General features: G+C 60.2%; 1 protein-coding gene across 1 annotated transcript; it reads left to right on the forward strand.

The window, feature by feature from the left end:
• Nucleotides 1-1,670: 1,670 nt before the first annotated feature.
• BICRA (BRD4 interacting chromatin remodeling complex associated protein) lies at nucleotides 1,671-20,990 on the forward strand (the record flags this gene model as incomplete). The annotated part of the gene is made up of 13 exons (XM_081108194.1): nucleotides 1,671-1,711; nucleotides 1,802-1,844; nucleotides 3,607-3,672; nucleotides 6,036-7,991; nucleotides 9,020-9,196; nucleotides 14,874-15,512; nucleotides 15,661-15,838; nucleotides 16,040-16,149; nucleotides 16,859-16,920; nucleotides 17,967-18,115; nucleotides 18,232-18,326; nucleotides 18,535-18,637; nucleotides 19,077-20,990. 13 exons carry the CDS (start codon nucleotides 1,671-1,673, stop codon nucleotides 20,135-20,137), a joined length of 4,680 nt encoding a protein of 1,559 aa, XP_080964320.1. The 3' UTR covers nucleotides 20,138-20,990.
• Between the last annotated feature and the right edge of the window lie 4,358 nt (nucleotides 20,991-25,348).

Here is a 25,348-nt window from a genome sequence, read left to right on the forward strand (position 1 = left end):
TAGACCTGGAGCGGACACCCCCTCCTTCCCTTCATGATTCGTTTGTAGCACAGGTAACCAGCGGGAGGGGTCCCCATGCTCCCCAGTTCACCCTCCTGGGCCCACCTAGGCCCCTGGGCTGGGAAGGGATGTTACGTCTTGGCAGAGCCTGCAGCCCCTCGTTTCCAGCCGGGCCCCTGGGCCATGTGGGCACCCCCCCTCCCGCCCGCCTCTACCCGCTGCAGGCAGGCCCTCCCTCCCCCTTTCCCCAGCTTCTTTGCAGACCTTGCCTTTCCATCCTCCGCCGGGCCTTGTCCCCCCGCCTGTGGCTGGTAGAGAAGGGCGGGGGCTTGTAGGCCACAGACCTGGCGACATGGGAGGAAGACAGACCGGTGGGGCTGGGACACGGAGTCAGAGATGAGCCACTGCCACCAAGTGCAGCAAAGCCGAGGACGGGCCCACTCTGGGAGGGGGAGTGAGTGGCACGTGGGGCTCTGGGGTGCGCCGTCTGCGTTGCCTGCCCTGTTGCAGACCTGGCTTGCCCGCTGGGCCCGTGCACTGTGTGTGTGCGCGCGCGCGCGCATGTGTGTGTGTGTGTGTGTGCGCGCACCACGAATCCTGGGAAGTATGGGTATTGTTTTAGGCCACACACATGCTTCTGGCAGCAGTGTCTCACCTTCATCAGCTTCTCCCAGGCCCTATTCAGAGAGGACCCTCACCCAGCTCTGAGAGGGCGCACCTGCCTCTGCTTGTATCACAGAGCAGTTGGGGGCCACGGGAGCTGAGTGGCGATTGGGAGGTCTCAGTGAGCGTTGCTCAGAGCACGCTGTGTGGGCGAGGGGCTGGGGACCAGCCGAGCGAGCATGTGAGACTAGGTATGGGGGTCCACGGCAGTCAGTGCGTCTTTGGGGAGGTCCAGAGAACCTCTAAGAAAAGAGGGCCCTGGGCTGCAGCGCGGAGGGACTGGGCATGGTTTCTCTGTCCTCCGAGCATCACTGGGAAGGAAGGACGGGCAGGGAAGGCAGGGTCGATTGTGCTGGAAGGAGAGAATGATGGATGTTTGAGTGGCACTTTGGCCAGATGGACAGGTGGAAGCTTGGAGGGATGGAGGGTGTTAGGAAAGACGGAAGGCTTGGTGGGCTGGGGGTGGATGGGCAGATGCAGAGAACTTCCGGTCCCTCACCTGTAGGGCGGGGCTAACGGCATCCCTCCCTGTCCCGGGGGTTGGACAAGCTAACGTTTGTGCAGCGCTTGGGACGGGGCCTGGAGCAGTGTAAGTGCTCGGCACATGTCAGCCGCCTTCATCCTCATCCTCATCATGCTGGCGGGCTCAGCCTCCATTTGCTCATCTGCAGAGTGGGAGTGTCAGGGCCCACCTGAGGGATGCTGGGAGAATGAGCTAAGAGAGTGTGGAGTGCTTAGCACCGGGCTGCGCAGGGTCAGGCTCGCTGATCTCATCGTTATCAGATTCTGGGGACAGAGAGTGAGAGGGGAGGAGCAAAAGGCCTGGTCTGGCAGTTCTGCAGGGAGGGCACCCCCACCCATGCCCATGGGAACAGAACCCTGACCCCCCACCCCCATCCAGGGGCCTGACCCCAGGAGTGGTCCTTGAAGGGAGGTCCTGGTATGCTGCTGACATCTAACCTCTCTCCCTTGCCCTCTCCCTGCCCCGCCCACCCCACCCAGTGGCGATGGATGATGAGGATGGGAGATGCTTACTAGACGTGATTTGGTGAGTAACTGGCTCCCCCCACCCTCCTTTTCCCTCCCCTCCCCCACCCACCCCTTGCCTCCTCAGTGCCTCTTCCCTTCTCTCTTTCAGTGACCCTCAGGCCCTCAATGACTTCTTACATGGATCCGAGAAGGTGAGTGTTGGGCGGGGAGGTGTCTGGGGCAGGGTCTGTGGAATTGGGAACTGACATGTTCCCTGAGTCAGTAGACACCTACCCCTTGACTTCTGTGAGCTGGGCAGTGTGGTTGTGGAGGAGAGCAAAAGAGATGGCAAATCCCTGACCTCACGCCGTACACATTTCCTTGGTCAACAGAGTAACCAATAAAAGTGACAGTGGAAAGCACCGTGCAGAATAGGACGAGAAATAATAGTGTCGCTTGTACAACAAAAGAGGTTTGAAAGAAAATGAATGGGGGGTGGGGGCAGGAGCTTCTTTAGCCAGTATGGTCAGGGAGAGTCACTCTAAGGAGGTGACATTGAAGGTGAACCTGAAGGTGCCACGGTGCTCTGGGCAGCCAAGAGCAGGTGCAAAGGTGGGAAAAGTTGGCATGGTTGAGGAACAGAAAGAAGGCTGATGGGGCTGGACCAAAGGGGAGACTGGTAGGAGGTGAGACTGGAGGTGAGAAGAGTCACCTGGTCATGCAGAGCCCGGAAGACCTGGATCCAGGAGTTAAGGTTTTATTTTGCATGTGACAGGCAGCTCTGGCGTGTTATCAAGCAGGAGAAAGCCATATTCGATTGATTATCACCCCAGAGAGTGGGACAGAGTAAGGGAGAGTGGACGTCTGTTGATCCACGAGGAGTTGTGACAGTCATCTAAGGCTGCGTAACAAATCGTCCCGACGCTTGGTGACTTAAACCCACATGTTAGAGCTCTGGCAGTTTGGGTCAGGAGTCAGGGAGCGGCTTAGCTGGGAGTCTGGCTCGGGGTCTCTCCGGGGTTGCAGTCAGATGTCGGCTGGGGCTGCTGTCGTCTGAGGGCCTGTCTGGGGCCGCAGCTCCTCACCGCGGGGACATCTCCTTGGGATGCTACTTAAGTTTCCTCACGACTCGGCAGGTGGCTCCCCCAGAGCGAGGGACCCAAGGGTGGAAGCTCAGTGCCTTTTATGACCTAGTCTCCGAAGTCACACATTGTCACTTCCGTCAGATTGTATTTGCTAGAAGCAGGTCACAGGTCACGGAGCCAGCCCACACCCGTAGGGAGGGAAAGGAGAGGGGAATGCAATGGGATGACGAGGGCCTGGGCCCCAGGGCAGGGGTGAGGAGGGCCAGGCGCTGGTGGGGTCTGGGTGGGAGGCAGTCTCCTAGACTTGATGTCAAGGAAGAGAGGTGTCTGGAATGCCTCCTGGATTTTGGCCTGAGCAGCTGAGCGGGCTGTGATCCGGGTTCCTGTGATTGGGAGTTTGGGGTGGATTCCAGGGCTCCAGGGAGGGCTGTTGGATGTAGTCTGTGGCTCTGGAGAGACACCCGCTGGAGAGATTGGTGAGGAGGCCACCTCGGCCATGGACAGTCACCGGGCGCTTATGGGTCCAGGCTCTGTCCTAGGTCCTGAAGGCGCTCCTGGAAACCAGCCCGTCCCTGCCTCCCAGAGACAGTGCCGTGCAGGGTGGGGGCCTGGCTGGGGGGACGTGCAGGGACTTAGTGGGAAGGGATGAGAGTTGTTGGGAGGAGGTGGCATATATGACAAGCCCTGAAGGATGTGCTGCCAGGGGGAAAGGCGGGATTCTCTCATCACCGCAGCCATGATGTCAGGAGAGCCTAGGAAGCCAGGCTGAGGGACCCAGTGCTGGGGACGTCTTGCCCCCCCCCCCCCTCTTTGTCTTTTTGCTCTAGAGCAGGGCTGGTTTACCGTCCAGCTGACCTTTGACCTTAGGTGGGGGCGGGTCTTGTTACAGCTCGATGGTGACGACCTCCTGGATAATCCTGGGGAGGCCCAAAGTGCCTTCTATGAAGGTCCTGGGGTAAGTGGCTCCGGGGCTGGAGGCGGGCTGCAGGCTCCCAGTCATCTCCCAAGCCATCCACAGCGACAGCCAGTGGAAAGGAGGCCCCGAAGGCAGGAGGGAGGGGTCACGTGACACCCATCCCCATGATGCACTGTGCTGGGCGGAGGGTGGGAGGCAGCCAGAGAGCAGGGTGGGGGAGGTGGGGCCTCTGCTGCTGGAGCACCCTGGCTGGGCCCTGGCCTTGGGGGGGGGGGCCTTGGGGGTCAGCAATGTAGAGCTGTTCTGGGGAGTTGAGGCAGATGCTGGCTCTGGGGTTCACCAGGGAATACTCCTCTGGGAACAGGCCCTGGAGGTCTGTCCCTGCTCAGCTGTTGGGGGGTGACCCAGTGGGGGAAAGGGATCAACTGATACGGACCTCAGTCTCCATCTGAAAAGTGAATGTGGGGTGATGGACAAAGCCCAGAGTGGGCGCCACAGTGGTCATTTATTGAGCACCTACTGTATGCCTGGCTGTGCTGGACCCATTACTGACTGTCCTCTTCTTCCTCTCCTGCTGCTTCTGCCTCTCTCCTCTTCTCCCCTCCCTTTTCCCTCCTCCCTCTTCATCATCATAACTATCACTCACGGAACATGTATTCTATGCCAGACCCTTAAAGTAATTTTCATTTCGTTCTCACAACTATAATAATATATTCTGAATAAGTTATCTTTCGTAACATAAATGATTACATCCAGAACCCAACAAATAAACATCATTTCATGTTATTGCCTTTATAGACCTGGAACAATGAGCCTATATTCTTGCTCCGTGATCATTATTCTCATCGCTGCTGTCATTGTTCAGTCCCCACACGGTCCCTGGCTGGGCTCCAAGCACCTCCCGTACTTGATGTCGGGGAATGTCACGGCCACCCTAGGAAGCTCTCTGGCCACGTAGCCACTTACCACAGGACCTTCCTATCTGGATTCCATGCCATGAGCATAATTACTGCCTGTGGGATATTTGTTCCAATACTCACACACGTATTTATTCCCACGTGTCCTGGGGTGTGCATGGAAAGTACTTAAGAAATGTCAGAGTCCAGCCAGTGTGGCTCAGTGGTTGAGCATCGACCCATGAACCAGGAGTCGCGGTTTGATTCCCAGTCAGGGCACATGCCCGGGTTGTGGGCTCGATCCCCAGTGTGGGGTGTGCAGAAGGCAGCCGATCAGTGATTCTCACCATTATGTCGCTATCTCTCCCCCTCTCCCTTCTTTTCTCTGAAATCATTAAGAAGAAATGTGAGACTCAGCGCATGTGGCACAAACTAAGGTTTGTGCGCAGTAGCAGCTGCTGCTGTTATGTTTATGGTTGTCATTATTTTTGTTTTTTAATCCTCACCCGAGGGTATGCTAATTGAATTTTAGAGAGAAAAACATCAATGTTAGAGAAAAACATCAATCGGTTGCCTCCTATATGCGCCCCAACTGGAGGTCGAACTTTATTCCAGAGAGGAAGGGAGAGGGAGAGAGAGAGAGAGAGATAGAAATATCAATGATGAGAGAGAATCATTGATTGGCTGCCTCCTACACGCCCCACACTGGGGATCGAGCCCGCAACCCAGGCGTTTGCCCCAACCGAGAATCAAACCGTGATCTCCTGGTTCATAGGTTGACTCTCAACCACTGAGCCACTCCAGCTGGGCTCCATTGCTTTTTAGAGAGAGTGGAAGGGAGGGAGAGAAGCGGGGAGAGAGAGGGAGAGAAAGAGAAACATTGATGTGAGAGAGAGAGAGAGAGAGAGAGAGAGACACATCAACTGGTTGCCTCCCAAGCGTGCCCCGACCAGGGGTGGGGAGCGAACTGGGAATCGAACCTGCGACCCTTCGGTGCTTGAGTCGGCGCTCTAACCATTGAGCCACCAGCCAGGGTGAACCATGATCTTTTCTCTGAAACCTTCAGGGCAGGTATTTTTCAGATTCTGGAAAGGTGATGCAGGGGAGTGTGTGCTGCTCATAGCAACAGGCCACTCGTTCACCTTTCCGTGGCCAGACTTCAGAAGAGTCATCACGTGGGTAAATGATGCCTTTTCCCCAGAGTGCCCATGGGTGCTGGTCAGGTTTTGCTTCCGCCATGTTATAAAAGCATCCATGTTTTTCAGAGCCTCTGGGGTTTGGGAGTTGCAGGTGAGAATCAAGGGCCTTGTAGGGCTGTTCAGTAAATAATTTTTGTTCTACTGATGTGTGCAGTGGGGATAGAGGCCACGTTAAGCAGGGTCCAGCCACTTCCAGAAGGAATGTTCTCTCTGTGCCCCCCTGGCACCTCGTGTCTGTTGCAGCCGTGCCCTGCGCAGGCCCTTTGCTCATCTCAGGCCTTTCCTTCCCATCTTATCTGGCCTCCAGCTCCACGTGCAAGAAGCTTCTGGCAACCACTTGAACCCGGAGCCTAGCCAGCCAGCCCCCAGCGTGGACCTAGACTTCCTGGAGGATGACATCCTGGGCTCGCCCTCCGCAGGGGGTGGCGGCAGTGGGGGCGGGAGCGCCGACCAGCCCTGCGACATCCTGCAGCAGAGCCTCCAGGAGGCCAACATCACCGAGCAGACGCTCGAAGCCGAGGCTGAGCTGGACCTGGGCCCCTTCCAGCTGCCCACGCTGCAGCCCGCAGATGGCGGGGCCGGCCAGGCGGGTGCTGCAGGGGCTGCCGCCGTGGCCTCGGGGCCCCAGGCCCTCTTCCCGGGGGGCACAGACCTATTGGGACTACAGGCCCCGCCCACCGTGCTGACCCACCAGGCCCTGGTGCCGCCCCAGGATGTGGTCAACAAAGCCCTGAGCGTCCAGCCCTTCCTGCAGCCCGTGGGCCTGGGCAACGTGACCTTGCAGCCCATCCCGGGCCTCCAGGGCCTGCCCAACGGCAGCCCCGGGGGCGCCACGGCTGCCACCCTCGGCCTGGCACCCATCCAGGTAGTGGGCCAGCCGGTCATGGCGCTCAACCCACCCACCTCCCAGCTCCTGGCCAAGCAGGTGCCTGTCAGTGGCTATCTGGCCTCGGCGGCCGGCCCCTCGGAACCAGTGACGTTGGCGTCGGCGGGGGTTTCGCCCCAGGGCGCCGGCCTGGTCATCCAGAAGAACCTCCCGGCCGCCGTGGCCACCACACTCAACGGGAACTCGGTGTTTGGAGGAGCAGGAGCTGCCACTGCGGCCGCCGCCGGGGCCCCCTCAGGGCAGCCGCTGGCCGTGGCCCCCGGCCTCGGCACCTCACCGCTGGTCCCCGCGCCCAACGTGATCCTGCACCGCACGCCCACGCCCATCCAGCCCAAGCCGGCCGGCGTGCTGCCCCCCAAGCTCTACCAGCTGACACCCAAGCCTTTCGCCCCCGCGGGCGCCACACTCACCATCCAGGGCGAGGCGGGGGGCCTCCCGCAGCAGCCCAAGGCCCCCCAGAACCTGACTTTCATGGCGGCCGGCAAGGCCGGCCAGAACGTGGTGCTTTCAGGCTTCCCGGCCCCCGCCCTGCCGGCGAATGTCTTCAAGCAGCCCCCCGCCACCACCACGGGGGCCGCCCCGCCGCCGCCCCCCGGGGCCCTGAGCAAGCCCATGAGCGTCCACCTCCTGAATCAAGGCAGCAGCATCGTCATCCCCGCCCAGCACATGCTGCCCGGCCAGAACCAGTTCCTGCTGCCCGGCGGGTCCGCCGTCCAGCTCCCCCAGTCGCTCTCGGCCCTGCCGGCCAACGTGGGGGGGCAGATCCTGGCGGCCGCGGCCCCCCACGCCGGGGGACAGCTCATCGCCAACCCCATCCTCACCAACCAGAACTTGGCGGGACCGCTGAGCCTGGGCCCCGTGCTGGCCCCCCACTCGGGGGCCCACAGTGCCGCCCACATCCTCTCGGCCCCCATCCAGGTGGGCCAGCCGGCGCTCTTCCAGATGCCCGTGTCCCTGGCGGCGGGCAGCCTGCCCACGCAGAGCCAGCCGGCGCCCGCCGGCCCCACTGCCACAACCGTCCTCCAGGGCGTCACGCTGCCCCCCAGCGCCGTGGCCATGCTCAACGCCCCCGACGGCCTGGTGCAGCCCGCCACCCCCGCCCCTGCCGGGGAGGCCGCGCCTGTTCTCACGGTGCAGGCGGCGCCCCAGGCGCCCCCCACGGTCAGCACCCCACTGCCTTTGGGCCTCCAGCAGTCTCAGGCACAGCAGCAGACCCCCCCACAGCCCCCCACGCCCCAGCCCGCCAACCCGCCTCAGGCTACGACCCCCCAGCCCAGCCCGGTCCTGGCATCCAGTCCGGAAAAGATCGTGCTGACCCCATCCGCCACTGCCACGGCCATCCTCACTCAGGACTCCCTGCAGATGTTCCTGCCCCAGGTAACCGGGCTGGGGGGGTTGGCAGGGGGCGGGGGGCTGTGGGCATGGGGGGGTGAGGGACCAAGGAAGGGGGTAGCTAGGGCAGGGCCTCTGCTGTCGAGACCGGTGAGAGCAGCGAGGCATCTGGGGAGGTCTGTAGGCTAGGAGAGCATCTCCGAGATGGCACCCCTGCTCTGGGTACCAGTATATCCAGGGAGGCCCCAGGGTGACAGGGTCCTACTGACTGACAGGAAGATGGACGGACAAGGAGAGGGACCGACTGACATGATGGACAAGGAGAGGGGCCGACCGACAGATGAAGGACAAGGAGAGGGACCGACTGACATGATGGACAAGGAGAGGGGCCGACTGACAGATGATGGACAAGGAGAGGGGCCGACTGACAGATGAAGGACAAGGAGAGGGACCGACTGACATGATGGACAAGGAGAGGGGCCGACTGACAGATGAAGGACAAGGAGAGGGGCCGACTGACAGATGATGGACAAGGAGAGGGGCCGACTGACAGATGAAGGACAAGGAGAGGGGCCGACCGACAGATGAAGGACAAGGAGAGGGGCCGACTGACAGATGATGGACAAGGAGAGGGGCCGACTGACAGATGATGGACAAGGAGAGGGGCCGGCTGACAGATGATGGACAAGGAGAGGGGCCGACTGACAGATGATGGACAAGAGAGGGGCCGGCTGACAGATGATGGACAAGGAGAGGGGCCGACTGACAGATGAAGGACAAGGAGAGGGGCCGACTGACAGATGATGGACAAGAAAGGGGCCGGCTGACAGATGATGGACAAGGAGAGGGGCCGACTGACAGATGAAGGACGAGAGAGGGGCCCACTGACAGATGATGGACAAGAGAGGGGCCGGCTGACAGAGGAAGGAGCTGCCCGGGCTGCGGCCTCTTGGTGCCCTTCATACCGGGTTCCCACCACCCCCTTCTCTGGGGTGTCAGTGCGGGTGGGGGTGGGGGGTGTGGCTGCAGGTCCGCGGGCAGCCTGGTGACCCTGTGTGGGCTGCCCATTTCAGGAGAGGAGCCAGCAGCCCCTCTCCACGGAGGGCCCCCACCTGTCTGTGCCCGCCTCGGTCATAGTCAGCGCCCCAGCTCCTGCCCGAGACCCAGCCCCGACCACCCCCGTCGCCAAAGGAGCCGGCCTTGGCCCTCAGACCCCCGACGGCCAGGGCTCCCCGGCGCCAGCCCCCCAGGTAGATGAACCCAGCAGCCTCTGTCCTTGCCCGGACCGGCCCTGCCCTCGCCCTCCCCGCACCCCCCTCTGGCTGCCCTGCCTGCTGCTCTGTCTCGCTGGCTCCTTCGCTTCTAGATACTTCCTCGGGGCTCCACGGACCCTAGACCAGGGCCGCCCGCGGAGCCCACACAGGAGGCAGGAGGTTGATACACATAGCAGGACGTTGCTGACTTCTTAAAGTTATCCTTTTCCCGTCTGGGTTGTTAAAACATTCCGATAGCTCCCGTTTCAAAGATACGGACGAGAAGGCCTGCCTGAACTTGGCCTCCTCTGTCCCTGCGTTCCCACGCACAGGCAGCAAGATGACACCTGGACCCTCTGCCTTCCGTTTTTATAAAAATGGGCGTGTGCTCTGCGTGCCCGAGTGAGCCCTGCTTTTATCATCTAAAATGTTGTCTTGGAGGCGGCTGCTTTGCTCTTGTACACAACCGCACGGGCTTGGTTGTGTGGATGTGCTGCTGTTTATCTCACCGGCAGGCCGCGTGGGCACTGCGGTCACTTCCGGTCTTTACCTGCTGTAAGCAAGGCTGCAGAAATGACTGCGCAGCCATCTCTCTGTAGGATACGTTCTTAGAAAGGACATTGCTGCCGCTAAGAGCATTTGTATTTGTAGTTGTGACAGGTATTGTCTCCGTAAGTGTAAATTGGTTTCTCCTTCATCTATGCCTGCTTTCCCACACCTCAGCAATATATTCAACCAGGCCAGTCTGCTAGGGGGAAAATTGTATCTTGTGGGTTTTGTGTTTTGTTTTGTTTTATGTTTTTATTGATTTCAGACAGGTTGGGAGAGGGAGCGAGTAATACAAACATCAATGATGAGAGAGAACCATTGATCGCTGCCTCCTGCAGGACCCCTGCTGGGGATCGAGCCCACAGCCCTGGCATGTGCCCTTGACCGGAATCGAACCCGGGACTCTTCAGTCCCCAGGCTGATGCTCTCCCCACTGAGCCAAACCAGCCAGGGCATATTCTTTACCCAGGCTTTGCACACACATGGGAAAATAGCGGTGAGGTGAATGTCTAGGAACAGAATTGCTGGGTCAGAGTGTGCGCACTGTCCAGACATTTTACAGAACCTGCTAGCCCGGCCGTTCCTCCCCGAGGCGTGTGTCCATGGGGGCTTTTCCTCCAGTAGCTTCATCAACCCCAGGTTTTTGGCTGCTGCTCCCACCAGGGCGAAACCCCACCCCTCCTCACGGCTCTCCAGTTCTGTGGGAAGCTGTGCGTTTGGCATCTACACATGGACAGTTGGGATCACTTGGTAAACAGTCCCCTTGTGTGGTGGTTTAAAGAAACGATTATACAAATAATCTCATGCTTATTGAGAAAACACACAAAAGGACAGAGAAGAAAAAGAAATCACTCGTAACCCCACTGGGTGGTTGTGTGTGTGTGTGTATGTGTGTGTATATGTATGTGTGTATATGTGTGAGTGTGTGTGTGTGTGTGTGTGTGTGTTTTATCCTCATCTGAAGATATATTCACTGAATTTTAGAGAGAGAGAAACATCAGTTGCCTGCCCTGACCAGGATATTAAACTTGCAACTTTTTTTAGTGCAAGGGATGATGCTTCAACCAACTGAGCCACTGGTAATATTTTTGATACAAAATTTTCTTCCAGTTTCTTCTCATTCATTGGACATGTATTTATTATTTATTGATTTTTAGAGAGACGGGGGAGAGAAACATCGGTGTGTTGTTCCACTCATTTATGCAGTCATTGGTTGATTCTTGCATGTGCCCTGCCGAGGGATCGAATCCACAATGTTGGTGTATAGGGGACGATGCTCAAACCAACTGAGCTACCTGGCCAGGGTGAAATATTTTTCATTTTTAAAATTAGGTATTATTTCATATGCTTCAACCATCAAAAATCATTTTTTAAAGTACGGTGTGTGTGTGTGTGTGTGTGTGTGTGTTGGGGCGGGGGGGGGGGGTGGAAATGGGCCTGACCAGTGCTGCTCAGTGGTTGAGCATGGACCTATGAACCAGGAGGTCAGGGTTCGATTCCTGGTCAGGACACATTGGGTTGTGGGCTCGATCCCCAGTGGGGGGCATGTAGGAGGCAGCCCATCAATGATTCTCTCTCATCATTGGTGTTTCTATCTCTCCCTCTTCCTTCCTCTCTGAAATCAATAAAAATATTAAAAAAAAATAAATAAAGTACAGGGGAAGGTGTCCTCCATGCCTGCAAGCCTGGCCCACAGTCCCTCCAGGTCACCAGAGCAGCTCATTTTTGTAAATGCTGACAGTTCATTGAGCACCTGTAGCCTGCAGTGCACATGGTTCACATTGCTCTCCCATTTCCCTGCCCAGAAGCTAGCACATGACAGTTGGCCCTCCATACCCCAGGTCCTGCATCCACGAATTCAGTCAACTGCAGATAGAAGATTTGTGGGGGGAGGGGGGGTTTCCAGAAAGTTGATCCTTAAAGGACACAGTATAACAACTGCTTACATAGCATTTACATTGTAGTAGGCATTACAGGTAATCTAGAGACGATTTAAAGGATACGGGAGGATGTGCGTAAGTTATATACAAATACTTTGACATTTGACATTTAATGTGAGGGACTTGAGCATCTGAGGGCTTTGGTGTCCGTGGGGGGGAGGGGGGGCCTGAAACGAATCCCATTTCCCCAGTAAATGCTGTATTGATTCCCATTAGACCATGGCCAGGCGCTGGCGCTCCACACGCAGCTGCAGTGAAAAAATTCTTGGCGAGTCATTTCGCACAGACAAGCGTGTGGTCTGGTCACTTCCAGGAGCCTGTGTGCCGGAACAAAGCGGATGTGCGCTTATAATTTGGTGGCTGCTGCCGAATTGCATTCCTCTGGAGTTGTAGCACAGCGTGCCAGTGCGGACGCCCACGGCAGCATGCGGGAGTGTCTGTATGAGATGTATGGCCTTTTCCTAACGTGATGAGTGGAACTGGTTCCTCAGGGTGCTTTTGCTCTGCGTTTCCCATATGACAGGTGAACTGGGGCATCTCTTGAAGTACTTAAGCCTTTTGTTTTCTTTCTTGTGCATCTTTGGGTCATACCTTTGCCCCCTTTTTCTCACTGGTTGTTATTCTTAGTGAATTCTAGAGGCTCTTTACATAGGAAAGAGAGGAAGTTTGTGCTATGAATTGCAGACATTTCCCCTGTATATCATTTGGTTTTTTACTTTGTTTGTGGTGGAGTGTGTGTGTGTGTGTGTGTCTGCATTTTTAATGAGAACAGGTTCTTAAAAAATTTAAATTTGGGTATTTTTAGATTTTAGTTTAAAATCATTTCAGATCTATGCAAAGTTGCCAGAATAGTACAAAGAACCCATGAGCGTTCTTTGCTCTTTAACCAGATGTATTAGTTATGTATTGCTGTGTAACGAATGATCCCAAAACTTAGCCACTTAAAGCAACCAACCATGAACGTATCTCAGACCGTTTCTAAGGAGCAAGAATCTGGAAGTAGCTTCGGGAGGGTTCTGTCTCCCACTGCTCATGAGCTCAGGGTGTGAACCGGGGCTGAAGGCTTGACTGGCCCGGAGGATGGGCCTCCACGGTGGCTCACTCGTGTGGCTGTGGCCTCAGCGCCTCTCTGTGGGGCCTCCCTCAGGAGACTCATAACACGCTGCTCAGGGTCTCCACCAAAGCGAACAATCCAGCAGGAAGAGGGTGAGACTGTGCCCTGAATGGAAGCCACGGTCTTTTATAACCTAGCCTGGGAAGGAGCATGTGGTCACTGGCTGGGTTCTCTTGGTCACGGAGACCAACCCTGGTCCAGTGTCAGAGGAGACGGGATCTGAGGAGGTGGGGTCGCTGGAGGCCGGCTCAGAAGCTGGCTGCCACACCAGGCACACGCATTAGTTATAAATACTTTGCCCCTCTTCCCTTTTTATTTATACTTTGCTACTTTGCTTGCCTCTCTCAGTAGCATTATTTTTCCAAGCCACTTGAGAGTCATTTGCAGACATCAGGCTCCTCCGCCTTTAATATTTTAGCGAGTATTTCAGCCCTTAGAGCTAGAATCTTCTCTTACTCGATTGTGGTCGATAATATTCAAATTCAGCAAGTTTAGCGCGGAGTCAGTACTGTTACCTAACCCAGCGGTCGCCAGCCTTTCGGACCTCGCGGACCACCGGTTGGCGACCGCTGCTCTAATCCACTGTCCGTCATGCAGTTTAGCCAGCTGTCCGGCCGTCACGGAATGCGTTCTTCTCATCTCACTCGGCATTCGCGCGCTGTGCTGGCCGTGCGTTCAGGGAGGCGTGGAAGGGGCCAGCTCTTCCCGCTTCTTTAGTGCTGCCCCTCTGACCTGCCCTCGGGCGGGCGGCAGGCCCCTGGGGGGGTGTGGAGGGAGCTGTTGGTTTGGGACGTTGTTTTGGATGCCGGTTATCCAGGGCCGGGTTTGGAGGGGGCCGGAGGGTCAGAGCGTTGGCGCCTTAAAGCGGGCCATGACGCTGAGGTCAGGAGTCAGTCCACCTTGGGGGCTCGAAGCCCGGAGCCCCGGCTTTGGAGGAGGCAGCGCTGGGTGACCCCGAGTGAGTCCCGAGTCCTCGGCCGGCTCTGAGGTCCCGGGTGGGGGTAAGACGGAGTCTCCGGACCAGTCATCTCGCTCCTGGCTTCAGTGTCTCACCTGTGAATCGGTCCAGCCTGGTCCCAGCTCTCGGGGCCGGGGAAGGCCACACGGGTGGGCGCAGGCGCCAGCCGCACGCTGGGTCGGAGCCGTCACTGGGGCGGACTCGCCGGTGCCAGTGCCGGGTACACGGGTGACGCCGCGGCTCCGAGGTCATGGTTCTGGGAGAGGTGACCCCGGGGGGTCGAGGTGCTCTGGCTGAGGCAGTGCAGCCAGGGTTGCTGCGTCCCTGTAGCAGACTGTGTCGGCTCTGGTGCAAGTCATACGTGTGCACACCCCACACTCGTGTGCACACACATGCCCGTCCCTGCAGGCTCCTGTGGCCCAGGTGGGCCCGCAGCCCTGACACACAGGCCCGCGGAGGCCTGAGAATGGGGCGCAGGAGTCACAGCCTGCCCCTCAGCGCCCGGGGTCCCCGTCCCCACCCTGGTACGCAGGAAGGCATCCACACTGCGTCTGCTTTCCTTGCTTAGCTAGGCAGTCAGGCCGGGATGGCTGCTGGGACGCTGCCCGCGGCGCCTCCTTCCCCCTCGCTGCTTGTGCTCCGCTCCCTGGCCTGCCCTCCCCGCTGGCAGCTGGCCTGGTGTCCCTGCTGCTTCCTCTGCTGCTGCCCCCACCCTGCAGCGCTGCCTCATCCGGGGAACTGGGAGGCGGGGCATATGGGGGGGGGGAGACCAGAGGGCAGAGGTGTGGAGGGGATGAGGGGGGACAGGTGCAGGGGTGAGGGGGGCACAGGTGGAGGGTTGAGTGGGAGAGACCAGAGGGCAGAGGTGTCGAGGGGATGGGGGGGTGCAGGGGTGAGGTAGGGGATGAGGTGGGGCACAGGTGCAGGGGTGAGGTGGGGAGTTGAGAAAGGAGACGTGGGAAGGATAGCGCTGTCATGGTGGAGGCTTCAGGACAAGGGGCTGCTAAGAAGGGTGGTGTCGGGGGAGTGGCTGGGCTCCCCGGGGTCTGGGGCAGTGGGAGCCAAGGTTGGTTCTGACCCTGCCCCCTGCCTCTGCCTCCCTGTCCTGCCCAGATCCCAGCAGCGGCTCCACTGAAGGGCCCAGGCCCCTCCTCGTCCCCGTCACTACCTCACCAGGCCCCTCTGGGAGACAGCCCCCACCTGCCCTCTCCGCACCCCACCAGGCCCCCTTCCCGCCCTCCCTCCCGACCCCACTCCCGGCCGCCCTCCCAGCCCCAGAGCCTGCCCCGCCCACCCTCAGAGCCCGCTCCGCACCCTTGTCCCCCGCCCCAGACCCCCCCCACCCTGCCTGGCATCTTCGTCATCCAGAACCAGCTGGGCGTCCCCCCGCCTGTCAGCACCCCTGCCCCCACTGCCCCAGGCCCACCCCAGCCCCAGCCCCCTCTGCACCCCCCCTCCCAGCCCCCCGAGGGGCCGCTGCCCCCAGCCCCCCACCTCCCACCTGCCTCCACCTCCTCCGTGGTGGCCTCCTCCGAGACATCCACCAGACTGCCGGCCCCCACGCCCCCCGACTTCCAGCTCCAGTTCCCACCCGGCCAGGGGCCCCACAAGTCCCCCACGCCCCCTCCAACCCTCCATCTGGTCCCCGAGCCCTCAGTCGTCCCCCCACCGCCTCCTCGGACCTTCCAGATGGTGACCGCCCCCTTCCCGGCGCTGCCCCAGCCGAAGGCTCTTCTGGAGAGATTTCACCAGGTAACGAGGCAGGAGTGGCCCCGCCGCACGCTCACAAGCCCCGGCCCTGCCCTTTAGTCTGACCAGAGCCCCTCCCCTCCCCCCCAGCCCTGGTGCCTCCCCCCTTCTGGTGTGTGCCCCCACCCCTCACCCACTGTCCCCTCCTCAGGTGCCGTCGGGAATCATTCTCCAGAGCAAGGCCGGGGGCCCCGCCGCCCCGCAGACCTCCACCAGCCTGGGGCCCCTGGCCAGCCCCGCCGCCTCGGTGCTGGTCAGCGGGCAGGCCCCACCCGGGACCCCCGCCGCCCCCAGCCACGCCCCTGCCCCGGCACCCATGGCCACCACAGGTAGGGGGCAGGTTGCCCACGAAGGAGGGGTGGGGGCTGAGCTGGGGGTGTGAACCTGAGGAGCCCCTCACATCGCATGGGCCCGGGGAGGTGGGGGAGGGTGTCCCCCACCGAGGCCAGAGTGCAGGCTTGGGGGCCCTGGGTGAGCAGGGGCCTCAGTGCAGTGTCCCCTGAGCCCTGTCCGCCCCCACCTGCCCCCAGGCCTCCCTCCTCTGCTTCCTGCCGAGAACAAAGCCTTTGCCAGCAACCTCCCGACCCTGAGTGTGGCCAAGGCCCCTGCATCGGGGCCAGGGAAGCCCTCGGGGCTGCAGGTAAGGGGATGGGGTGGAGGGCGGCGCCGAGCATGTCACCAGCGAACCCCGAAGGGCCAGTGGGGCAGGGAGGTGGTGGGTGGGCAGATGAGAGGTTGAGAGGGAGGGAGTGGGACGTGAGAGTGGCAGGTGGCAGCTCAGGACAGGTGGGTGAGAAACTCGAGAGGATCTGGAGAGACCTTGCGGGGGGGCGGGGGACTGAGGCAGGGACCACCTGTCGGAAATGGGGGGACAGGAAGACAGGACAGAGACATCTATAGAAATGAGAGGGGCAGGTGAGGGACCCGGCTGGAGAGACTTGGAGACAAGACCCACCACAGCCGTGCAGAGGCCTGGCATGGCAGGGGGGAGTCTGAGGCCTGAGGCAGAGTGAGGACTCCCGTGGGAAAGGCCACGGAGACCATGGGAGGGCAGGAGGGGTGGGAGACGCCGGGTGTTCCTGGGTCCAGACAGCAGGCGGGCGGAGGCCACTCATGAGGGGCTGCAGGGTCCCTGGTGGGGTGCCAGGGCTCGCGCCTGCGTGTCACCTCTCCTCGCCCTGTCCCCCACCAGGGCCCAGCCCAGGTCTTCCCTGGAGGTGGAGTGTGGGGGGCAGGGCAGGACCCCTGGGGGAGATGGGCCTTGTCTTTGCCCCAGGCTGGGGGGGGGGTCAGGGCGCAGAGGGAGGGCGGGCTTCCCGTGGACCCCCCACTCGCCTTTCTGCCCGCAGTATGACAGCAAGTTGAGTGGCCTGAAGAAACCACCCCAGCTTCAGCCCAGCAAAGAAGCCTGGTGAGTGGCAGCGCGCCCCGGTCGGTGTTCCCCGCCCCGCGCCTTCCAGAGGCCCGAGGGCAGCAGGGGTCGGGCAGCCTGGGTGCGGAGTCCCGCGGCTTCCCTGGCCGGCTCCCTCACAGACCCCCAGCCTCCCCCGCGGGAAAACGGGTGCTGACAGTCAGAGAATAGGCTGAGGGGTGAGGATTCGATGCGACTGTGCTGCGAGCATGTGGCACCGCTGCGCTGCCAGCATCAAGAGGGAGGCACTGGCGTGCCCTGGTCACTGTGCACCCGGGCACCTCGGACAGGCGGGTGGGCGGTGGAGGGGTGGTGGGTGGATGGGTGGAGGGGTGGGTAGGTGGGTGGAGGGGTGGGTAGGTGGGTGGAGGGGTGGGTAGGTGGGTGGAGGGGTGGGTAGGTGGGTGGAGGGGTGGGTGCTTGCCTGCGCGCTCTCCCTGCCTCCTGCCCTCCTTCCACCAAGTGTCGGTCAGGTGCTCACTCCTTGCCCGCCCTGTGCTGGGTTCTGGAAACAGGGCGGACCCAATCCTGCCCCGTGTGTGGGCACCGCTGGTCTTCAGCACAGGGTGGGGGAGACCATCGCGCGATGGAGACATAACTCAGCCTGCGCTCAGGTGGGAAGCCTGTGAGAGAAGAATGGGATTTTACCGGCTCAGCAGCCCCCCTCCGACCTCCCTGCGCTCCGGAGGTTGCGGCTGGGCCGCTGGCGGCGTGGGGCCGTGCTGCCCCCTGGTGGCGGGAGCCGGCAGCGTGGGATGCGGTTCAGGCCCTGCCGCTGACTCCCGGCTCTGCCTTCCCTCCTGGCTGTGTGTTGAGTGGAGGCACGTCCCCTTTCGGGCCTCAGGTTTCCCATCTGTGAGATGGAGACAGAGAGAGCACTGCCGCCTCTGGTTGTCACCAGACTCAGGGAGACGGACCAGGACAGGCCGCGCCTGAGTCCTAGTGTCCTCTTGCACCTGCTGCTGGCGGCCTGGGCCGGGGGCCTGCTTTCTCCTGGCCTCACCACCAGCTCTGCGCGTGTGGTCTCCCCCCCCCCCCCCCCCCAGCTTCCTGGAGCATTTGCACAAACATCAGGGCGCGGTCCTGCACCCGGACTACAAGACGGCCTTCCCCTCCTTCGAGGACGCCCTGCACCGCCTCCTGCCCTACCACGTCTACCAGGGCGCCCTCCCCTCCCCCAGTGACTACCACCGAGGTGAGGCCTCCCGGGGCTGCCCCCACCCGGGCCCTGCTTTGCCGAGGGGGGGCAGGCACGCTGCCCCGTCAGCCCGCCCCAACGTCTGGGCCCCGGGCCTCTGCTCTTCCTCGCAGTGGACGAGGAGTTTGAGACGGTGTCCACGCAGCTGCTGAAACGCACCCAGGCCATGCTCAACAAGTACCGCCTCCTGCTCCTGGAGGAGTCCCGGGTAGGGTGGCCTCGCCTTCCTCCCTGGGACCCTGCCCTTCCCTCGGGGAGGGGGGGAAGGGAGGGAGGGAGGGAGGGAGGGAGGGAGGGGGGGAGGGGGGGAAGGGAGGGAGGGAGGGAGGGAGGCTGGCCGTTAGTTCGCAGCCCTGACACTCGCATCCCCTCCCTGGGTCCTGGCTCCTTCACTTGCCCATCTTCTCCCCGCTCAGAGGGTGAGCCCTTCAGCGGAGATGGTGATGATCGACCGGATGTTCATTCAGGAGGAGAAGACCACCCTCGCCTTGGACAAGCAGCTGGCCAAGGAGAAGCCTGGTGAGGGGGGTGGCGGGGAGGGCGCGGTGTGGCCCCTCCTTCTCTTGCGCCCTAATTCGACTGGGGATGAGGGCGCGGCCGCACCTTACGTGGCCACTAGGTGGCGCCGTAGCCCCGCCTTCCCCGGTGGCTGGTCTCCCTGGGAACTGAGCTCCCGTTCACCCCTCGTCCTGGCCTGGAGGGACCGTTCTTCCCGGGGATAGAAAAGCAGGGGCGCACAGCCAGACTGGGGGGGGGGGAGGCAAGCAAGGTACCCCGGTTGCAAAATGTAAGGTGGCATCCATCTCGGTCCCGGTGCCTGCCCGCCCGCACAGCCGGGCTGTGGGCATTGCTGGGAAGGGCCCGGGGTGGGAGGTGCTCAGTGCACACCGCCCCTCAGCGCGTCCGCACCGGCGCCGAACCCGCCCTCACCCGGGTTCCTTGGCCCCTCGTTGTGCAGATGAGTACGTGTCTTCCTCGCGCTCTCTCGGCCTCCCTGTCGCCGCCTCTTCGGAGGGACATCGGGTTCCCGGCCACTGCCCACCGCCGCCCTCAGCGTCTGGGGCGCCCGCCCAGCCCCCCCTGCACCTGCCCACCAAGCTGGTGATCCGGCACGGGGGCGGCTCGCCCTCCGTCACCTGGGCCCGCGCGTCCTCCTCCCTGTCCGCCTCGTCCTCCGCGTCCGCCGCCGCCTCCTCCCTGGACGCGGACGAGGACGGCCCCATGCCCTCGCGCAATCGCCCGCCCATCAAGACCTACGAGGCGCGCAGCCGCATCGGCCTCAAGCTCAAGATCAAGCAGGAGGCGGGGCTCAGCAAGGTCGTGCACAACACGGCCCTGGATCCGGTGCACCAGCCCCCGCCGCCCGCCCCCGCGCCCCTCAAGGCGGCCGAGCCCCCGCCCCGGCCCCCGCCCCCGCCCCCGCCCGCGGGCCAGATGAACGGCTCCGTGGACCACCCGCCGCCGGCCCCCGCCCCGCACGGCCCGCGCCTGCCCCTGCGGAAGACGTACCGCGAGAACGTGGAGGCCCTGGGCGGCGAGGGCCCCGGCGCGGGCCGGGCGCGGGGCGGCAGCCCGGCGGCCACCAAGGTGGACGAGGCCACCAGCGGCCTGATCCGCGAGCTGGCGGCCGTGGAGGACGAGCTGTACCAGCGGATGCTGAAGGCGGCCCCGCCCGAGGCCGCGGGGGGCGCCGGGCAGGGCGGCGGCGGCCGGGAGCCCGGATGGGAGGCGCCCCCGCCGCCCCCCGCGAAGCGGCGCAAGTCGGAGTCCCCCGACGTGGACCAGGCCAGCTTCTCCAGCGACAGCCCGCAGGACGACACGCTCACCGAGCACCTGCAGAGCGCCATCGACAGCATCCTGAACCTGCAGCAGGCCCCGGGCCGGCCGCCCGCGCCCCCGTACCCCCACGCCCCGCCGGCCGCCGGCCCGCCCGCCGCGCGGTCCCCCCTGCACCGGCCGGAGGCCTTCCCGCCCTCCAGTCACAACGGCGGCCTCGGCGCCAGGACGTTGAACAGATAACAGCGGGCCGGTCTCCCCTCCCCTCCCCTCGCCCCCCGGCCGCCCGGCCGCCCGCTGGGAACCCCACCTCCGCCTCCCGGGGCCACGAGCCGGGGGTCCCCCGAGTTTTTCTTGCCTAAGTTATTTGAGTCACAAAAGCCTCTCTTCCCGCCGCCCATCGGCCGGGTCGTGGCTGGGTCGTTGGGTGGGGGTGTGGGTTTCGGGGAGGGGGCGGTACATGTAGACTGTCCCCCGAAGAGGGGTCACCTGGTGTGTCACTTCCCGCCTCGCCCGCCCCCGCCGCACTCCACCCCTGCGTCCCGGGACATGCGTGTGTCTGCCAGGGATGGGGCGCTCTGCTCCCACTGCTCACGCGTGTCCGGGACCGGGCTTGTCTGTGGCTTCCCCCGTCCGAGCCCGGAGGGCGCTCAGCGGGGAGGGAGGGTCCGGGGCCGCGCTCAGCCTTGCAACACCGCCCCCCACCGGCCGGCCGAGGGAACGCAGGGCAGGGGCGGCGTGAGCCCGCTTTGCAGGGTCCCCCGTGGGGCGCCGGCCACATCCCTGTGTGCGCGTCCGGCTCCTTGTCCGTGTCCCCGAGTGAGCAGGAGAGAGGTTTCCAGTCCTCCCGCCCCTCGACCGAAATCCGAGCACCCCCAAACAGGAAGCCGGGCTCCCCCCTACCCCCCAACTAGTCTTCCCTCTGTTCTTCCTGCCGCCAGCCACCCGCGCCAGATTTTGAAATCTCGGAGACAAAACTAGTACTGTAAGATAAATTTTTGTACTGTATTTATTGTGTATAACGATTTTTTTAATGGAGAATTCTGTACATTTAGAACTCTTGTAAATTAAAAACCAATCTTTTTTTTTAAAACTACCGACGCCCCCTCAGCCCTTTGCTTGGGGGTCTTTGGGGTTAGAGTCTGGGGGTTGGGGTGAGACCTGGGTAGGGAGGGGGAGGGAGGGCTTATCCCACATGTATTAGTTGAGCACTTACTGGGTGCCAGGCCCTGTTCCGGGCACAGGGGTGCAGCATGAACCCGGCACACAGGAATTCTGCCCTGGAGGGGTGGGGGTGGGGGGAGCAGGGTGGGGACAGACTTAATGAAGGAGGAAGGCTGAACAACTCAACCAAACAGGCGTGTTTTTTCTTTTAATTTTTTAAAATATATTTCAGAAGGAAGGGAAAGGGAGAAAGAGATAGAAACATCATGATGAGAGTCATTGATGGGCTGCCTCCTGCATGCCCACACTGGGGATCGAGCCCACAACCTGGGCATGTGCCCTGACTGGGAATTGAACCCATGACCTCCTGGTTCATAGGTCGACACTCAACCTCTGAGGCACGCTGGCTGGGCTAGGCAATTTTTTTTTCTTAGGTTTTTTAAAAAATATATTTTTATTGCCGAAACCGGTGTGGCTCAGTGGATAGAGCGTCGGCCTGCGGACTGAAAGGTCCCAGGTTCGATTCTGGTCAAGGGCATGTACCTGGGTTGCGGGCACATCCCTAGTAGGAGATGTGCAGGAGGCAGCTGATCGATGTTTCTCTCTCATCGATGTTTCTAACTGTCTATCTCTCTTCCTTCCTCTCTGTGAAAAATCAATAAAATATATTTAAAAAAATAAATAAATAAAATATATTTTTATTGATTCAGAGAGGAAGGGAGAGGGAGAGAGAGAGAGACATCAATGATGAGAGAGAATCATGGATCGGCAGCCTCCTGCACGCTCCCTACTGGGGATCGAGCCTGCAACCAGGCATATGCCCTTGATGGGAATCGAACCTGGGACCTTTAGGTCCACAGGCCAACGCTTTATCCACCAAGTCAAACCAGCTAGGGCCAATTTTTTATTTTTTTTAAGGAATACTTCGATTTTTAGAGACAGGTAGAGAGATCAAAACATTGAACGGCTGCCTCCTGCATGCCCCCTATGGGGGTGGAGCCCACAACCTGGGCATGTGCCCTGACCGGGAATCAACCAGCAACTCCTGGTGCACAGGACAACGCCCAACCAACTGAGCCACACTGGCCAGGTCAGGGCCAGGCGATTTTTTCCCCCTAAATATAATTTTATTGATTTCAGAGAGGAAGGGCAAGGGAGAAAGAGATAGGAACATCAGTGATGAGAGAGAATCATTGATCAGTTACCTCCTGCATGCCCCCTACTGGGGATCAAGCCCGAAACCTGGGCATGTGCCCTTGACTGGAATCGAACCCGGGACCCTTCAGTCCGCAGGCCCTCACTCTATCCACTGAGCCAATCAGCTAGGGCAGATTTTTTTTTGTTGTTTTTTTGTTTTTAAATCCCTTCTCCCCACCCCTTGTCCTTTGGTGACCGACCATCAGCTTGTTCTCTACGTTCACGCACCTGTTTCTGTTCTGTTTTGCTTATTCATTTATTTCGTTTTCTCCGAGATTCTGATTCATGTTAATGTTCCCTGGTCTCCTGAAACACGACATTAACGGATACTTCAAGCCTCTGGCCACAGCATTTTTGCCGAGTGATCAGAGTGTCTGTCACCTTGGCTCATGTGTGTTTCTGTTTAGAGACAACGTATTCATCTATATTGTTGGTTCATTAACATGGGGCTCACGGCCAACAGCACTCCAACTCACACCCGGGAAGAGGCTCATCCAACCCGTATTTTCTCCGCGAGGCACGTCGCAGCCTTTCTGTGCTTAAACACACCAGCCAGCGCGAAGCCCCACGCCGGGGGCAGGGGCGTGGGGGTGAGAGGCAAGGTCAGAGGGACCAAAGGGGGGCTGTGGTGTAGGATCTTGGGGTCCCTGACTCTGACTGAGGCGGGAGCCTCGGGACAATTCTGAGCGGCCGGCTGGGAGCTGACAGGTGTCCCCGGCGCCCTCTGGTGGCCGCATGGGGAACAGACGCGAGGGAGGAGTCCGCCCAGCCAGGTCCCTGCCGGAGTACAGGTGACTGAGGGCTGGCAGCGGGGTTGTGGGGGGGCGCTGGGGGGGGGGGGGGGGACAGACAGACTGTAGTTCTCTGCAAGCCCCTGGGGGTGTTTGTGGTGGGGAAGCTGATCCGTGGGGCCCCTGGGGTGACCCCGCCCCCACCCCTGCGAAGGGGGCCCCAACTGATCTCCGTTCCTTAGGGTGAGCCTTGGGGACCAAAGTTGTTCGATAAGCTCCCAGCTGCTGGGAACAGCTTGGTGGGTGTCTGTGGGGTCCCACTATCCCCCATCTGGGAAAAGGCCCCAAAGGTTACCTGGGGCCCAAGTAACCTGGTCCCGGAGCAGGATTGGAACCCAAGACTAAAGAGTCCGCAATTCATTGAGTAACTCCGAGGCTCACTGGCTGCCTTCTCCATTTGTTTTTTGTTTTTTTTTTTAACTTATTTATTTATTTGTTATTGATTTCAGAGAGGAAGGGAGAGGAAGAGAGAGAGAGAGAAACATCTACCGGCTGCCTCCTGCACGCCCCACACTGAGGATCAAGCCTGCAACCGGGCATGTGCTCTGACTGGTAATCGAACCCATGACCTCCTGGTTCATAGGTCGATGCTCAACCACTGGGCCACACCAGCCAGGCTCCATTTTTTAAAAAAATCGTGGTCAAATATACATAACATAAAATTTACCGTTCCGCCATGTTTGTGTAAGCAGCTCGGTGGCAGTAGTACACTCACACGGTGTAACCGTCACCACCCTCCACCCTCGGAACTTGTTTCATCTTGCAAAACACAAAGTTCGTCCCATGAAACTCAACCTCCCCGGACCTGGCAGCCAACTTCTGTCTGCGTGAATGTCCCTCCTCTAAGAGCCTCACAGGCGTGAAGCCACACAGTATTTGGTGTTCTGGGCTGGCTTATTGCATTTGGCACAATGTCTCCAAGGTCCACCCATGTTGTAAAATGTGCCAGAATTTCTCCATCCGGTTATGACAGATGGGGAAAGAGGGAGGGGGCTCCAGAGGCTGTGGGGGCGTCGGGGAAGCTGTAGGCACCGGGGGCAGGCCTCCGAGAGCCCCTGGTGCAGGGAGCAGGCAGGGAGCTCGAGGAGACAGTAGCCCCTTATTAAGGCTCAAAGAATGTTTAATGAGGCAGGGCTTTCACGCCACGGACCCTGCCCAGAATAATGTCTTTACATTTTTGTTGTTGTTAATCCTCCCCCGAGGATATTTCCCCCGTTGGTTTTTAGAGAGAGTGGAAGGGAGGGAAGAAAGGTGAGGAGAGAGAGAGAGAGAGAGAGAGAGAGAGAGGTGAGAGAGACACATCGATTGGCTGCCTCTCATACTTGCCCCGGGATTGAACCTGCAACTCAGGTACATGCCAGGAATCGAATCCTGGACCCTTTGATGCAAGGGACAGTGCTCTAACCACTTAGCAACACCGGCCAGGGCTAGAATAATGTCTTTAAATGTGTGAAACAATTCTACTGAAATACAGTTATCTGTTTATTAAACCCACGACCTGTGACACGCTAAGAGGGGCTGCTATGAATTACACGTTAAGTAGGCAGAGCGAGCGGTGGGCAGGCTGGTGATGCGGAAACAGTTACTGGAAATCTTCGAAGCAACTGCAAAGCGCTGGGTCCAGGGCCGCTGAGGCTGCTGGCTTGTGGCTCACACTGAATTTCAGCGTCAAGTCCAGAGGCCGCTGTGTTTCCTGGGCCAAGTTCACGGACCCTCCTGGATTTCACCTGAGGACGGACGGGGAAACTGAGGCTGGAAGTCTCCGGGTAGAAATGAAAGCAGGGATCTGCCGCCAGGCAACCTGGCTCGGCTCCTCGTCATTCCACTCCTTGGACCAGAGGGACTCCCTTTCTTGTGTCTCAACTTCCCCATCTGAGAATCGGATTAATAACATAATAAATTTAAGAACAGGGTCACGCCTCCTGGGGGAAAGGAGATGGTCCATGACAAGCTTTCCGGATAGGCCTGGGCCCTGGCTGACCCGCTCAGTGGGTTAGAGCGCCATCCCAATACCCCAAGGTTGTGGGTTCGATCCCTGGTCAGGGCACATACCAGAAGCAACCGCCAACGAACGCACAAATAAGTGGAACAACAAATATCGATGTTTTCCTCGCTCTCCCTCCCTCTAAAAATCAATAATAAAAGAGAATGGAATAGGGCCTGCCTCTTAGTGGTAATATCATTAGTCACTGCAAGTTCCATATCTATACTAACACAAGCCTATGTGGTCGCCACACCCTCACGCTGTGATGCCCTCAGGCCGTAACAATCCATCACCAGGAGGCTGCGTGCGCAGCGGGCG

This window comes from Myotis nattereri (assembly GCF_964212035.1).
Source record: "Myotis nattereri genome assembly, chromosome: 15".
NCBI classification, from domain to species: Eukaryota; Metazoa; Chordata; class Mammalia; order Chiroptera; family Vespertilionidae; genus Myotis; species Myotis nattereri.